At 41.5% G+C, this 14,357-nt stretch overlaps 1 protein-coding gene across 1 annotated transcript; it reads left to right on the top strand.

The window, feature by feature from the left end:
• Positions 1-255: 255 nt before the first annotated feature.
• Positions 256-13,140, top strand: XRCC6 (X-ray repair cross complementing 6). The gene is made up of 12 exons (XM_021552767.4): positions 256-359; positions 472-581; positions 684-822; positions 3,124-3,378; positions 4,188-4,371; positions 5,692-5,878; positions 7,089-7,257; positions 8,388-8,549; positions 9,464-9,593; positions 10,295-10,395; positions 11,925-12,038; positions 12,811-13,140. The coding sequence occupies exons 1-12, from the start codon at positions 272-274 to the stop codon at positions 13,005-13,007; spliced, it is 1,836 nt and encodes a 611-aa protein (XP_021408442.2). The 5' UTR covers positions 256-271; the 3' UTR covers positions 13,008-13,140.
• Positions 13,141-14,357: the final 1,217 nt, after the last annotated feature.

Here is a 14,357-nt window from a genome sequence, read left to right as displayed (position 1 = left end):
GCCGGGGGCGGAGCTACAGCCGGAGGGCGGGGACGGACAAGTCCCGCTGTCATTGGCCGGGGCTCGGAGCCGCGGGAAGCGCGTGCGGCGCTCCCGCCCTTCGCTGCCCACGGCAGCCAATCCGCGCGCGGGGAGGGGCGGCCGCCCCGGGCGGCGCGGGGCGCGGCGCACTGCCGCTCTCGCCATTGGTCAGCGCTGTTGCGGGGCGGGGCGGGGCGAGCGGCGGTTGGCCGAGCGTGGGCGGGACCGTCTGGCGGGAACCGCCCGAGCCATGGCGGGGTGGGGGTCCTTCTACCGGGGCGAGGGGCTGGAGGAGGAGCAGGAGCAGCAGGAAGAGGAGGAAGGGTCTGAGGCGGTCGGTAAGGGCCCCACACCCCCTCACGGAGGGCAGATCGGGGCCCACTGCCTGCTTTCCAGGCTCCACGGGCGGCGGAGGGGCCGCTGCTAAAACTGTTTCCCTCCGTTCCGTAGCGGACCAGAGGGTTTCGGGCCGGGACAGCCTCATCTTCTTGGTGGATGCCTCCAAGGCCATGTTCGAGTCCGACGGAGAGGCAGAGACTCCTTTCGACATGACCATCCAGGTAGGGATGGATAAACTGCTAATGGCTAAGGCAAGACTTTCGCACACAGTCCTTTCTGAAAACTATTTTCTTGTAATTTTGACCTGGATGCGTTTTTTTCAGTGCATCCGGAGTGTGTATACCAGCAAAATTATCAGCAGTGACAGGGACCTGTTAAGTGTTGTATTCTATGGTACAGAAAACAACAAGAATTCGGCAGATTTCAAGCACGTTTATGTTCTCCAGGAGCTGGACAATCCAGGTAAAGTGGTATGAAGATTGTGTAAAAAGAGGGAGCAAGGAAATTGGTGTAGTAACATTGTCAGTAGTTGATCTCTAGAAGATCAGAGAGCTATCAGGTAAGTTCTTACTGAAACATGCTGTTGGTGGTGGGGATAGATTTAGATATTTTTTTAAAGCTTAGAAAATTCATGAGAGCCTAGCGTTTTCTCTTAGAGTTGGTTCAGATCCTTTTCTATTCATTTTCTTATATTTTAATGTGGTGGCTTCACTTGCTGTCTGCTAAAGCTTAGAGTACCTCAACAGAACTGCTGAATGTCCATCAGAAAAGTATGTGTCCATGTTAAGGCACCATGGATTCCAGCTGATGAAGAATATCACCAAATTGCTGAAGTTGGATGGGATTTTGGAGGTCATCTTGTCCAGCCCTCCTGTTCAAGTGGTGTCAGCTAGAACAGGTGGTTCAATGTGGTAGCCTGTTTGGAGTGTTACATCTCTTATTTCTGTAATAAGTTCTGCAATTCTTTAATTTTGCTCTTTTGTTTTCTTAAGATTACATACCATCTGCTTGATAACAAGTGCTGGTTGCTGAATTGGAAAGGCAGTAGGAGAAGTGCAAAGAATACATGCTAGTGGTGACAGATTGTCTTACAGTTGAGAGTCTTCTGGGGGAATTTTGTCTACAACTTTTCATAGCAGCCTTTATCTCTGAGGATGTTTGATTTCATTTTCTTTACTAGGGGTTGCAGGTTTAACGACACAGGGGCTTCTCCTGAAAGAATTGCACCTTGTCAATTTTCAGAATTTATTACAATAGAGACCTGATAGGACTGCCCCTTTTCTGGCAGACCTATTCACTGCCCTATAGGTCTTGCTTTTTCATTTTCCTCCTTCCCTGCTTGTCCTTTCTCTCATGTTAGAGGCAGTAGCCTCGCCATGAGGATAAAAACAGCACAGGTGAAAGGTGGGTGTTGTTCTGATGCCTTGTGAGGCTACCTGGAACAGAGGCTAGACAGTGTTAAAGGAATAAAGTAGGTGTTTATTAAAAGGCCTTCAAAGGATACACCTGGGTCAGTACAAGAGCCTGGCCATGGCTCTACCCAAGATGGATGCCTGATCACGAGGTTTCACACTTTTATAAGTTTTGGTCCATTTCCATGTTGGGGTTAGTTGTCCAATTACAGCTTCAGGTTATGAAGTCCCATCCTCCCAGATGGCTTTCCTCAATTTGCTGTTGTTCACACTTTTGGGCCTGAAGCTGCAATGGTGTCCTTGGTTCTCAGGCTGGAAAAGGATTGTTTTGTCTACCTGTCCTGTGAAGAGAACTTGCTAACACTTTATATGAAATTCAGAGTTATATACCAATGTAGTACAGAAGCTAGAAAATACGAAAGCTAAAACTTAAGGCATCAGTTCAAAAGGAATAGAATTGTGTATTTGCTGCTCCTGGAGAGCAGTCCTCTGGAGAAGAAAGCGATGCTATAGGCGATTTTTATGGAGTATGTAATTATGAACATTCACATTAAAGAACAGATGAAGAGATGAAAATAAAATAGTAGAGGGAGAGGAAAATATTTTCAAATGAAATTTTTAAAATGCTATAGAGCTTAAGTGAAAGACAAAGGAAGAAGCTCTACAGAATGCAGTGGCTGAAAATAAAAGCTTGTCTCCCATTGTAGAGTATCAGAAGAAAACAGAACCTGCTGTTAGGTGGGAAAAGGAGTCCTAGCTGGGTTGAAGTAATCCTCAGAGCTGCAACAAGGCTGTGGACACCTGACCTGAATGTTGCTGTGCTCAGTGTGGTGATCTGTGGGCTTCATCCCACCTTTCTGTGCATTCTCTGTGATGTAAGGGGCAAGGAAGGAGGAGGAGGAGGAGCTCTCCACCTTCCCAGCTTGCTGTGGAGATGCAGGATGCATTTCAGGCTCCTCTTCTGTGGTGGTGCAGCAGTCTGCTGTGCCTCTGCAGCAGGGGCAGTTTGCTGCCTTTGCTGCTGAGCACTTGGCATTCAGTGGAGGAGGTTTGCAATACTTTGATCCCTGTCGTTTTCACTTCCCCACAGAAAGAGCCCACATTGGTGCCAGGGTATTTTGTGTCCTCTTGCCCTAGCAGGTGCTTTCAGTGGTAGCTGGCTTGTGATTTTGCAGATGTTAGGCCATGCTGGACAACTTTCTCAGCCAGGTGGTGGAAGGATGCTGCCACAGAGGTAATTGGGAGCATTCCATGGATGTCAGCTGCAAGGGAGGCCCCGGTGCATAATTAGAAGAGCTCGTGGTACTTCTGTCAGTATTTCTAATGCCTGTGAATGCTGCTGCCCCTCTAGGTGCGAAGCGTGTTCTAGAGCTGGACCAGTACAGGGGAGACGAAGGACGGGCTCTTTTCCGGGAGAGCTTTGGCCACAGCGCTGACTATTCCCTGGGTGAAGCGCTCTGGGCCTGCTCGAACCTCTTCAGTGATGTCCAAGTCAGGCTGAGCCATAAGAGGATCATGCTCTTCACCAACGAGGATGACCCTCATGCCAATGACAGTGCTAAAGCCAAGCTGGCCAGGACCAGAGCTGGTGATCTGAGAGACACAGGTCATTATTTCCACTTTTCATTTTAGACACAATAAACGTGATGAATCTTTGCAGCAGATGTTACCAGCAGAACTGGGCAATGTTTCTGAAAGTTTCTAAGCCAGAAATTTTATATCTGATCTAAATCAGAATATATGTTTTCTGATCTGGTATCCAGTAGCTAGCACTTGTTTTCTAGGATCACTTTCTAGTTTGATAGCATAAATGGGGACATGCCAGGGCCGAGAAAATAAACTTTTTTTTGTTATTGTATCATTTTCCAGGAAGGGAATAATAACACCAAGTTAACACAAAATTACTTTAATGGTTCCATTCTGAATTAGTTGAAGGAATCAGCCTGAGCTCAGAGAGTAGGCAGCATTAGTTCAACTGTGTAGCTGAGGTAACCAGTGTTTTTGGAATTCAGGAGATGTCCTGGATCTAGAAGCTGTGAGGCTTCCTTAATCCATTAGCCCCTATAACTAAAGAAAAGGGGATTTTCTGAACTCCCCTCTATGCCTGAGGTAGGATTATATTTTATAGGAGCTTATCAGAGCCATTTCATATTCAATGCTGTCCAAATTCTTAATTAAACAGGAAACATTTTCTATTCTGCATTGTTTTGATTGAAGTTAAAGAATGTGTTTTGCCTCTTGCCCTAGAATCACCCCTTTCTTTAGAATGTTTCACACCTTGTACAGATGACAATTTGGAGCTTATTCTTACTTAATAATTTGCATAGATAGAGAAATCTGAGAGTGATGAGATACATGCTGATACAAGAAAAAAGTAGTTTCTTATGCTGCTCTGATATCTTCCATTGTTTCTAGGTATCATCTTGGACTTGATGCACTTGAAGAAGCCTGGAGGGTTTGATATATCTCTGTTCTACAGGGATATTATAAATGTAGCAGAGGATGAGGACCTTGGGATCCATCCTGAAGAGTCAGAGAAACTGGAACATCTCATGAAGAAAGTACGAGCAAAGGAGACAAAGAAACGGGCTTTAGTCAGGTTCGTGCCTACTTATGATGCATCATTCAGCAGGGGCACCTGATGTTATTTTCAGACTGCATCTCATTTTCCTCTTCTGGAATGATTGCTCTTTAAAAGCATCAGTACTTATATTCCTCAATCTTAATTCTTTAGTCCAAGATTTGTGTTTCTTCTGTAGTTTCCAAGGATATTTGTGGATAAGAAGAGCAGAGGACCTCTTCTTTCTTCTGTGTGATGTATCCTGTATTGAGCTTGGCCTGAAATGATAATTTGCTAAAAAATTACATAATTGCCAAGTACTTACCTAAAAAGCTGCAACATAAAAAATAGTTTATAGTGAAATCTGATTGAAATTAGGCTTTTCTTGCCAATACTAACTTCAAAAAAATCATCTGAATGTGAATGCTAGGTATTTTTTTCTGTTATTAATAGTTGTATGTTGTATGTATGTCTAGGTACTTGGCATGGATTCACACAGCCTTGATATTTCTAATCTCCTACTAAAAGATTAAAGATACTTAAGAGAGATTACAGGGATCTTGACAAAGCAGATAGAAAGTATTTTTGGAATCACATGCTCTGTAACAGTTGTATTTTTAGGGAGTGAGTTCATAGCAGAATGATGTGGAAGCACAGTAAGGGAATGAACTTCAAGGCCTAATGTTTTTTTTTCCAATAAATATTTATAAAGTATCCCAACCTGAGCTGTTGTCACTGGCATTCTTGTTCCTGCTTGCAGCTTTATTTTCTTTTCTGGGAATGTTCCTCAAGTTTTCTAATAGCTGGGGAGGAAGAATCCCATACCAGTGATACGTTTTACAAGAGAGGAAGTAGTATTTGTAGCAACTCACTGTTCTGCTCTCATAACTTTAAGATTACTTCTATTTTTAAACATTTGCATCTAATTTTTTCTCTAATGTCTGATTTATATTTTTTCTTAACTCTTTGTATTGTTTTTCTTAGTGGGTTTTTTGTGCATAACTGTGCAAACAGTTATGAGAATTCAGAGACATTACAATGAGCATAATTGGGGTACCCAAATGTGGACTTGTCCTGTGCTCTGTTTGAGCATAGCTGCCCTTCAGTGAAAAAAAGGTCAAAGAAATATGGTAAATTACTTATGTTTAGATAACTTTTATGACAAGAAATGATGATACTACAATAATATTTTTATTCAGGAGAGATTATGACTCAAGTGATAATATGTTTCCAAAGATTTGTGATTTTGGGGGAGGAGAACAGGAGAAAGTCAAAGGAAATAACTTACATGAGGAGATGATTTTCTTCTGCAGTAGTAATTTTTCAGGAGTCTCAAGTCTGTATCTGCTTTTTACACAGGCTAAATCTGCATCTGGGCAAAGATGTGGTGCTTTCTGTTGGTGTTTACAACCTTATTCAAAAAGCTTATAAGCCACTTCCAGTGAAGCTTTATCGGGAAACTAATGAACCAGTTAAAATCAAAACAAGGATGTTTAGTGGAAAAACAGGAAGCTTGCTCCTGCCCAGTGACACTAAAAGGGCTCAGGTAACATATTGATTATGTGCCTGCTTTTTCTTGTCTCTGTGATGTGTGATGGGAGATGCCAATTCCTTTGCTGCTTTTGTTAGTATTGCACTTTCAAGATGAGATACAGAAATATTTGCATCTGTATGCACCTGGGACAGGCTGGTCACTTGTGAGCTCTGCAGGGTGAGAATGGGTTGTCTCCCTGGCTTGACTATCATGGGAAGGCATAGCTGCTGGTGGAAATGCTGTCAGGAACACAGGTCATGTCTTTCTGTAAGGCAGGATGAGGTTATCAGAGCCTGACCTTGACTGACCCTGTGCCATTGCTGCTGCTGTCAATTTTTGATTCATTACGAACAGATTTGGTTGATTTTGTTGAACATACAAGTGTGAATCACATTTTCCAAACAAAAGGCATGTTACTGTTGGAGTTTTTGTATAAATTTTTATTTGTTTTGCCTTCCTGCTTGATAGTTTGGCTGATGTAAATTGAGTGTCACATTGTGACCAGGCACAGCTTTATTTCAGAACAGGTTATGTAGTTGCTAGGTATACTGTCACAAGTGTGCTTTGTGTCTTCTTCCATGTTAACAGCTCTTAAAGTTAACATGTCTTAAAATGGAGTATTTAGTCTTTTTATAGATATTAGTTTATTGAAATAAAGTATAGGACATAAACAGAAAGCTGAATATTAAGCCCTGATGATTACCTTCAGCAGCTGAACTATAATAAATCCATAATTTGATTTTGTGATGCATGAGTAGTGCTACACAAACATTGTTTCTCAGTCTCTATTTCTGTCAGGAGCAGGTAGCTGACACACATCTGCTGAAGCAAGTTTACAATTGGACAGGACCTCTGAAAAAGTGGTACAACCCAGCCCAGAGCAAGACTCACAAAACCAGATCAGATTGTTCAGGGCTTTTTTGGGACAGCTCTGAAGAACTCCAGAGATGAGATGTGACAGCCTCTCTATATCAGGGCTTAGCCATTTTCTTAGAAAAGGGAATTTTGCTTATGTTCAGATAGAATTTCCCTTGGGATAATGGTCACAGACTGTCACTTGCCATTTCAGTGTGCACTGCTCATGCAGGTTTACACTGTCTTGTCTGTAACCTTCTTTAAAGTAGTGGAACACAGCAATTGCATCCACTTCCTGCCCTGTCCTGCCTCCTGTTCCTCTTTTTTTTATGCTGGCAGCTCTGTCATCTGCTCTTCCCTGGTTTAGACATACGGAAACCGACAGATTGTGCTGGAGAAAGAGGAGACGGAAGAATTAAAACAGTTTGATTCTCCAGGTTTGTTTCTGATTGGCTTCAAACCACTTTCAATGCTAAAACAGCACCACCATATCAGGCGCTCCCAGTTCATCTATCCTGAGGAGTCCCTGGTGAGAGGTAAGCAAAGATGGCAAGAGAAGATTTATTACCTTGCATTAGTGTAACCTGTTGATTCATCATGTGTTTGAGTGAGGATCATTGAGTTTAAAAGCTTTGTCTAACTTAAAAATTTGCTAATGCTAAGAAGAACTGTATTAACTTTTATTGCCTCTCTCAGCTGCAGATATTTATTGTTTTCTTTTATAACAGAACAGCCAATTGTACTTCATGTTTATCCATCATGACAAGCAACAAATTTAGCCATGCAGATTAGTCACAAAGTACTTGTTTTAGCCATTCATGAAACTGAAGGATCCTAGTGCCTGACAAGAGAGTAAAGATAGTTTAAAAAGCCCAGACAAAACCAATCAATAACAAAAAAAAAAATAACAGCCTAAATCCCAAACCAGGGGAGAGAATTGCTGATTTTAAGTCCATATCAGCTAGGAGTGGAAACATGGTACTCAGGAAGTATAGTTGAATTAACAGCACTTTATAGGCTTGTAAAGAGAGAAGACAAGGACATTTAGAACTGCTTATTTTTTCATTTTTATAGGTGTACATACATCTGTTTATATAGAAATATATCCCAATCTGCAGTAGTAAGAAAAAACCTTTAGCTCTTTGGTCTAGCAGTGGATAAAGAGGGCGGAGTTATGATCAAAGGCTTTGCAGTGTCTGACAAAAGAACCTAATGCTTACTTCTCTAACTGCAGTTTCCTGGCTCATCCATGTTCTTTACATGTCAGTCTTTCCCTGACCACCATGTCTGAGGCAAATGTGTGCCTCAGGAAGAGTACTGAAGTCTGAATTCTTAGTGTGTTACTTCCACAAAAGGTCTATGATGTGCTTCTATTGTGATGCCCCACCAAACAAAAATAGACTTTATAGATAAAATTTCACAGTATTCCATTATTGAGATGGTAGTGGTTTCACTTCTTCCACCAGAACTCTCACTGCTAGTCAGGAGAGACTTGCTAGCATTGACCATTTTGAGTCTTTTCCTTTCCAAAATTTGCTTTTTACCTCCACAATAATGCAAGCATTTCAAATAAATCACAGGTTTTGAAACTGTAATATCTAGGGTTATATTCTAGAACAAAGGAACAAAGCTGTCAGTCTTGACCAATCCACTATTTCCTTTGCAGGCAGTACAACACTGTTTAATGCCCTATTGATCAAGTGCTTGGAGAGGGCGATGATGATGCTGTGCAGATACACCCCTCGCCGGAACATCCCTCCTCGCTTTGTGGCCCTGGTTCCCCAGGAGGAAGAGCTGGATGAGCAGAAAGTGCAGATAGCCCCTCCAGGTATGGGAAGAGAGGCCACCTTTCCCTGTATGGTTGGATGTAATCAGTGTAATGGCGCCCTGTATTGAAGGAAAGTATTCTTAGTGGTGCCCTCCCTTAAAACTAAGGAAAATGCTTTCCAACATTCCTTTTCTTCAGTTTTGTCAGTGTAAGCATCTGATATTGAATCTGTTTTTAAAGCCCCAGTTGCATCAGTGCTTGCTCAGGTATGACCTGGCTAGAGTGTTTTCCCTGCCTTCTGCCTCTTTTTAGCAGATTCAAATAACTGATGTAGAAATGAAAAGCCTTTTTTCCTGTTTGAAGACTAGACAGAATGTCTTTTCTTGAATTATGTTGTATCCTTGAATAGATTGTAAAGTATTAAATAAATAGTTCACATATAGTGAGCCTCATGCCATGTCAGACGAGTGGGGAATGATTAGGGAGCAGATTCTTGCTGTTTTGCATTTTCTCACCTCTTTAAGTGCAAAAACATCTTCCGGGAGGATGTGAAGTAGAGTAGTTACACTGCTTGTGTACTAAATAATATATTTCAGAATAATGTGGGCAATAACTTGATTTTCAAATAAACATTTTTCAAGCTCAGACCTAGTAAGAGGTGGGAAAGATGGAGTAGCTGATGTCCTGCATGTAAAACAAGTCATTGGTATCCAACTTGGAGCTAAGAATTTAGTCTGAATGTCTTTCACAAAGCCATTAGAGATGTTGGTAACAAACAGAGATTGGGATTGAGTGTTGTGCTGTAGGCACTTGGAAGTATAATGGATTGCTGTTAACAACAAAACAAGTTGTTAGTTTGGAGTCATCAGACCTTGATAATAACCATCTTAGTTTTTCTATAAATTATTTTGAGACCATTGTTTTCTCTAAATTATTTTGTGTAACTGTTGTCTTCCTCCCTCTCTTCTGTATAGGTTTCCACTTGATTTTTCTACCCTATGCAGATGACAAACGTAATGTTGATTTTACAGAAAATGTGCCGGCCAGCCAAGAGCAGGTAGACAAAATGAAGGAAATAATTCAGAAGCTGCGGTTCAAATACAGGTACCTGGAGATAAATAGGGTGCAGGGAGTGGCATGGGGGAAAAAGCACAGCCGTTGCTTGCTCTGTTGAATGTGTTGTTCAGCTGTGGTGTTCCTGAGATCAGATTTTCATGTATTTTGATAGAAATTGCTTGTCTTTGCAGTAGCTTTGTCCAAACTTTATTCTTAATCATTCTGGATACCCAGGCACCACAATGCTTTATGTAGCATGTTCTGGAGTTCTTTGTAGAATTGCTCTTGTTCTCCGGGCTGTTGTAATTTGTTGCAGAGGTATCACATTTTATTGTGGTTCTGCCACTCTACAGCAGATCAGACCCAGATAATTTAAATTAGAGCACTTTAGAAAGAAGAGTTAGGCCTTTTTTTCATTATACCTGGAATAAATGCTATGAAGTACTTTCATGGGAGATTTTTTTTTCCTAGCTATGTGAAGCCACAATAACTATACATAAAGTATAATGCCACTACCTCCTTTTGCTTCATACAGCTTTCTGACTCTCAGACAGCTTTCTTATGTGGTTGATGCATGACAGGATAGTGATTCAGCAGGTAAATTGCGAAGAGGAAAAGCAGTTCTGATACGATGGATTGTTGTGTGGCGAAGAGGGAAGTTTTATTCTGACATAAGTTGGTGGTAGATCTTAAGTGTTTTGTCTGTCTTCTTGGCAGCATGCATTGACATTTTGGGGGATTCTTGACAGGGCTGACAGCTTTGAGAACCCAGTTTTGCAGCAGCACTTCAGGAATTTGGAGGCTCTGGCACTGGACATGATGGAACCAGAACAAGCTGAGGATCTTACAAGTGAGAGCTATTGGCGGGTGTGAAGGGAGGCAGGGTAGGGGACTGGTGACTTTGTTGTAAGTCAAATATGTGCTACTACAAACACAAATGTCTTTTAAGAAATATTTCAGTTGTGTGCAGTTTCACTATGTAGGAGTCTGGATGTGTCCATTCTGAAATACTGAAACCTTATTTTCTATTGCTGTCACTTTTAAGGTAAAGAAAAAATGTTCACTTTACCATCCAAAATTAAAATTGAATCACCTTTTTCCTACGGTGAGAAATATTTTCTCTGAAATTCCTCTCTTCAAGATTCCCATTAATATTTCAGTGTGATAAATGGGCTGAATGAAGAGAATTATTCTGCTGGGGGCAGTGCTGACACCTAGTGACTGGGAGAGTTTGTGTGTGTCTTGTATAATCACAGAGTGGGCCAGGAGGGAAGGGACCACAGTGGGTCATCTGGTCCAACCCCCCCTGCTCAAGCAGGATTATCCTACAGCACATTGCACAGGGCTAGTTACAGATAGTTCTTCAATTATTTCTCCTGCGAGTGATACTCTACAACCTCTGTGGGTGACCTGTTTCAGTGGTCAGTCACATTCCCAGTAAAGTTGTTTCTCATGTTTAGATGGCTCTTCCTGTGCTTCAGTTTCTGCCCATTGCCTCTTCCTGTTTCTTGGCAGCACCTGGGAGCCTGGCACTATACTCTTGACACCCTCCCTTCAGTTCCCCTCACAGTCATCTCTTCTGGAGGCTAAACAGTTCCTTCAGACTTTCCTCATAAGGAAGCTGTTTCACTCCTTTAATTATCTTTGTTGTTCTCTGCTGGACCCATTCCAGGAGCTCCATATCTCTCTTGTACTGGGAAGCCCAGAACTGGACACAGCATTCCAGATGTCCAAACTCTTGATAGTATCAAGAGCTGTAAATTTCTCATTTGAGAGTATCGTAACACAAGTATTTGCATTTTTGCATGCTTGCAGGACACTTGTAGACTAGTTATTACAGAAGCACAGTTGTGTCTGGTGATGTTACAGAAAAACAGTCAGACTTGTTAGCACCAATGCAGCTTTGAGGAGCAGGTTTTCTTTATTACAGTGCTGGATGCATGAGGGGATATTTCCACTAAAATTGTGCATCTCTAGAACAGAAGAAGCTGTTTATGTAGGTTTTCTCAGAAGAAACATACATGTGGGTAATAATTTCCCCAAAATCATTAACATGTGTTAGTTCCCCTTTGTGCACACATTATTCTGTCCTGGGGGGGGTCTCTGGTGGTTGTAGTGCTTGATGAACTGGTGTTACATCCCAATACAGAGTGAAGTTGGCATACCTAAGCTAGTTCATATTTTGTGAGTTTCTTCTTGTTGAATGTTTAACATGATCCTACAAAATAAAGTATTGTGTGGTTCCATACACTAGTGGTTTTGTAGAATGAGCACTGTATTTTTCCCCATCAGGTGAGCTGATCTGGCAGTAGGGATGGCCTTGTAGACTTTCGTGTGATCACACTGTTTCTGAGAGAGCAAATCTTTATATTTTGCCAGTGCCAAAGTCTGAGCAGATGAGCCATAGGCTGGGCAACCTGGTGGATGAGTTTAAGCAGCTGGTTTATCCCCCTGACTACAATCCTGATGGGAAGGCTGTAAAGCGAAAACAAGGTAAGTAATGGTGGTGCAAACATAGCATATAATGTCTTTATTCTGTTTAGAAGCTTCTGTGTTTTCAGTTTGTTTCATAGTTTAAAGAAGCTGCTTGTGCAGCAACTGCTGAGCTCCATAATTAAGTATTACATCCAGTATTGATTCTTAGAGAGTAGAGAATATTGTGGTATCCAGTTGGAGAGTTGCTGGAGTGACAAAATGCAGAGTGAAGTATAGGAAGTGATGTGGGTAAATGACTGCAGAATATATAGGTATAGATGTATTGTATATGTATAATTTTAGCAACTTTCTGTTCTACAACGGAATAGCAAAATCACTCATGCTTTCAGTTTGTGTTGGTGAGACTTTTATACATGGGCTGTTTAGCAAGTCTAAGATAGACATCTTAAGGGCTAAATGTGTAAGCAATGATGAAGTCCATGTGTAATTTGGGAATCTACAAAAGACTGCATAAAATGAGTGTCAGCTGAGCTCACTGTGGAATCATTGCATTCTGCTGTCTCAACAAGAATTCCTTAAATTTCATTTGGAGGGTGATGTTTTCATCAGAACACAGTTTCATACTTCAGTTAAGATCACTCCTATCAATGAAATACTGCATGACATACATAGTGATGTCTGTTTCTTAAAAGGAAACATGAAAACTAGGTCTGTGAGTGTGTAGCTGTTAAAGCACCATGTACTAATGGCCATTAACTATGGTGTGTATAAGAAACATTGATGTCTTTCTAGTTTTTAAAATGTTTGTGATTAAAACATATCTTTCTAGCTTTTGATGATCAAACTGAGAAGAAGCCCAAGGTAGAAGTCTCAAGAGACGAGCTGTGGAGTCATGTGCAGAAGGGCACTCTGGGCAAGCTCACCGTATCTGTCCTGAAGGATGCATGTAGGTTCTTGAGGTTGAGGTGTGGAAGCAAGAAGCAGGAGCTTGTGGATGCTTTAACTGAATACTTTAATGAGTGCTAAGCTGGAGAGGAAGGCCCTGGTTTACTTCTGTCTGCTTAGAATCTTGATTGTCTTATGTAAGTGCTGTGTCTATTTAATCTTGCTATGTGCCTTGCTGGGTTCTTAATAAAAGTTTGGACCTTTTCCTTTGCAACACTGACTGTGCTGTCTCTGCATCATAAAGATAGCAGAACTCAGTTCAGGGTAAGAAAACACAAAGATCTGTGTTAATGGCACCACATGAATTTAAGCAGCAGATTGAGCCTGTGTCCTAACAGAGGGTATAAATATGTATTACTCTCCAAAACTGACAGTATCAGTACTAGTAATCAAATTGGGTTATTTTCTGCCATCACTGTTACAAATACTACCAGCAGATCTTAAAAGAAAAAAAATCATTATTGGGAAGTAGTATCCAATCCCTTGGGCAAAGAGCTGGCACTTAACAATTCTGCACATACGTGTCTTCCATTTTTAAATGGTAATAGCAGAAACTGGTTTAAAAATGGAAAACAAATCATGTTCCCCAGAAGGCTGCATTTATCCCAATTAAATTACTGAGATGGCATAGAGCTTTTCCACTTCTCTAAGTGAGTGTGAGTCAGACTATTGTGCAGGCTTATGTACTCAAATATATGCTTTTAAAATAGAAGAATAGCAAGGTATGGAGAGAGCCCTTGTTACATACAGTATTTTTACTTTCTTAGTCATACTTACGAAGGCTGCAGCTGGGTGTTTTGGGTTATAGACTTCCATCCCTGGCATGCCCCACCTCTCTTGCAGTGCAAGATGACTAAAACCAATAAACAGTTGTTGCTTTTGCTTTAGGAAATTACTAATTGTTTAGTGAAAAGCTTAACTTTCTATGAGATGCAAACATTGGATACCCGAGGTGTCCATTTTGGTCTCCATAGTGTTTTTAGTGTCCAGTTTCCTGTGTGTGGCTCACAAACTATCCGCTGACCAGTCTGCAGTGTGGCACATGTGGAGCCAGCTGTGACCACCCTTCTGGCATTGTGACTGTCCTAGGTGTGCCAGCACGCTGCTCACTTCTACCTCTACAATTCCTCCAGAGCGCTGCTAGCCTGCACGGAGCTCTGCAGTACTGAAACTACCCGTTACACTTCCAATCAGCCTGCATTATTTTTAATAAAGATTTGCCTAAGCACTAAATTTATTTTGCCCTTGGGCAATAAAGTTACTGTAAATGCTTGTCTTAGCAAGGCTGGAAGAGTGGAATAGTGAGACTATCCTGTCTGTAATTCTGTGACTTGAATTCTGCAAATACCTTTGTTAATTCCTCTCTTGGCTTGCTGACCCTCAGACACATCATGTTCTAGGCTTTGGACGATTTTAGCATGTTTGTTCTAG

The sequence above is a fragment of the Lonchura striata genome, chromosome 1A (genome assembly GCF_050655825.1).
Source record: "Lonchura striata isolate lonStrDom1 chromosome 1A, ASM5065582v1, whole genome shotgun sequence".
NCBI classification, from domain to species: domain Eukaryota; kingdom Metazoa; phylum Chordata; class Aves; order Passeriformes; family Estrildidae; genus Lonchura; species Lonchura striata.
The sequence above is the reverse complement of the archived record's forward strand: the minus strand, read 5'-3'. Positions and strand labels throughout refer to the sequence as shown.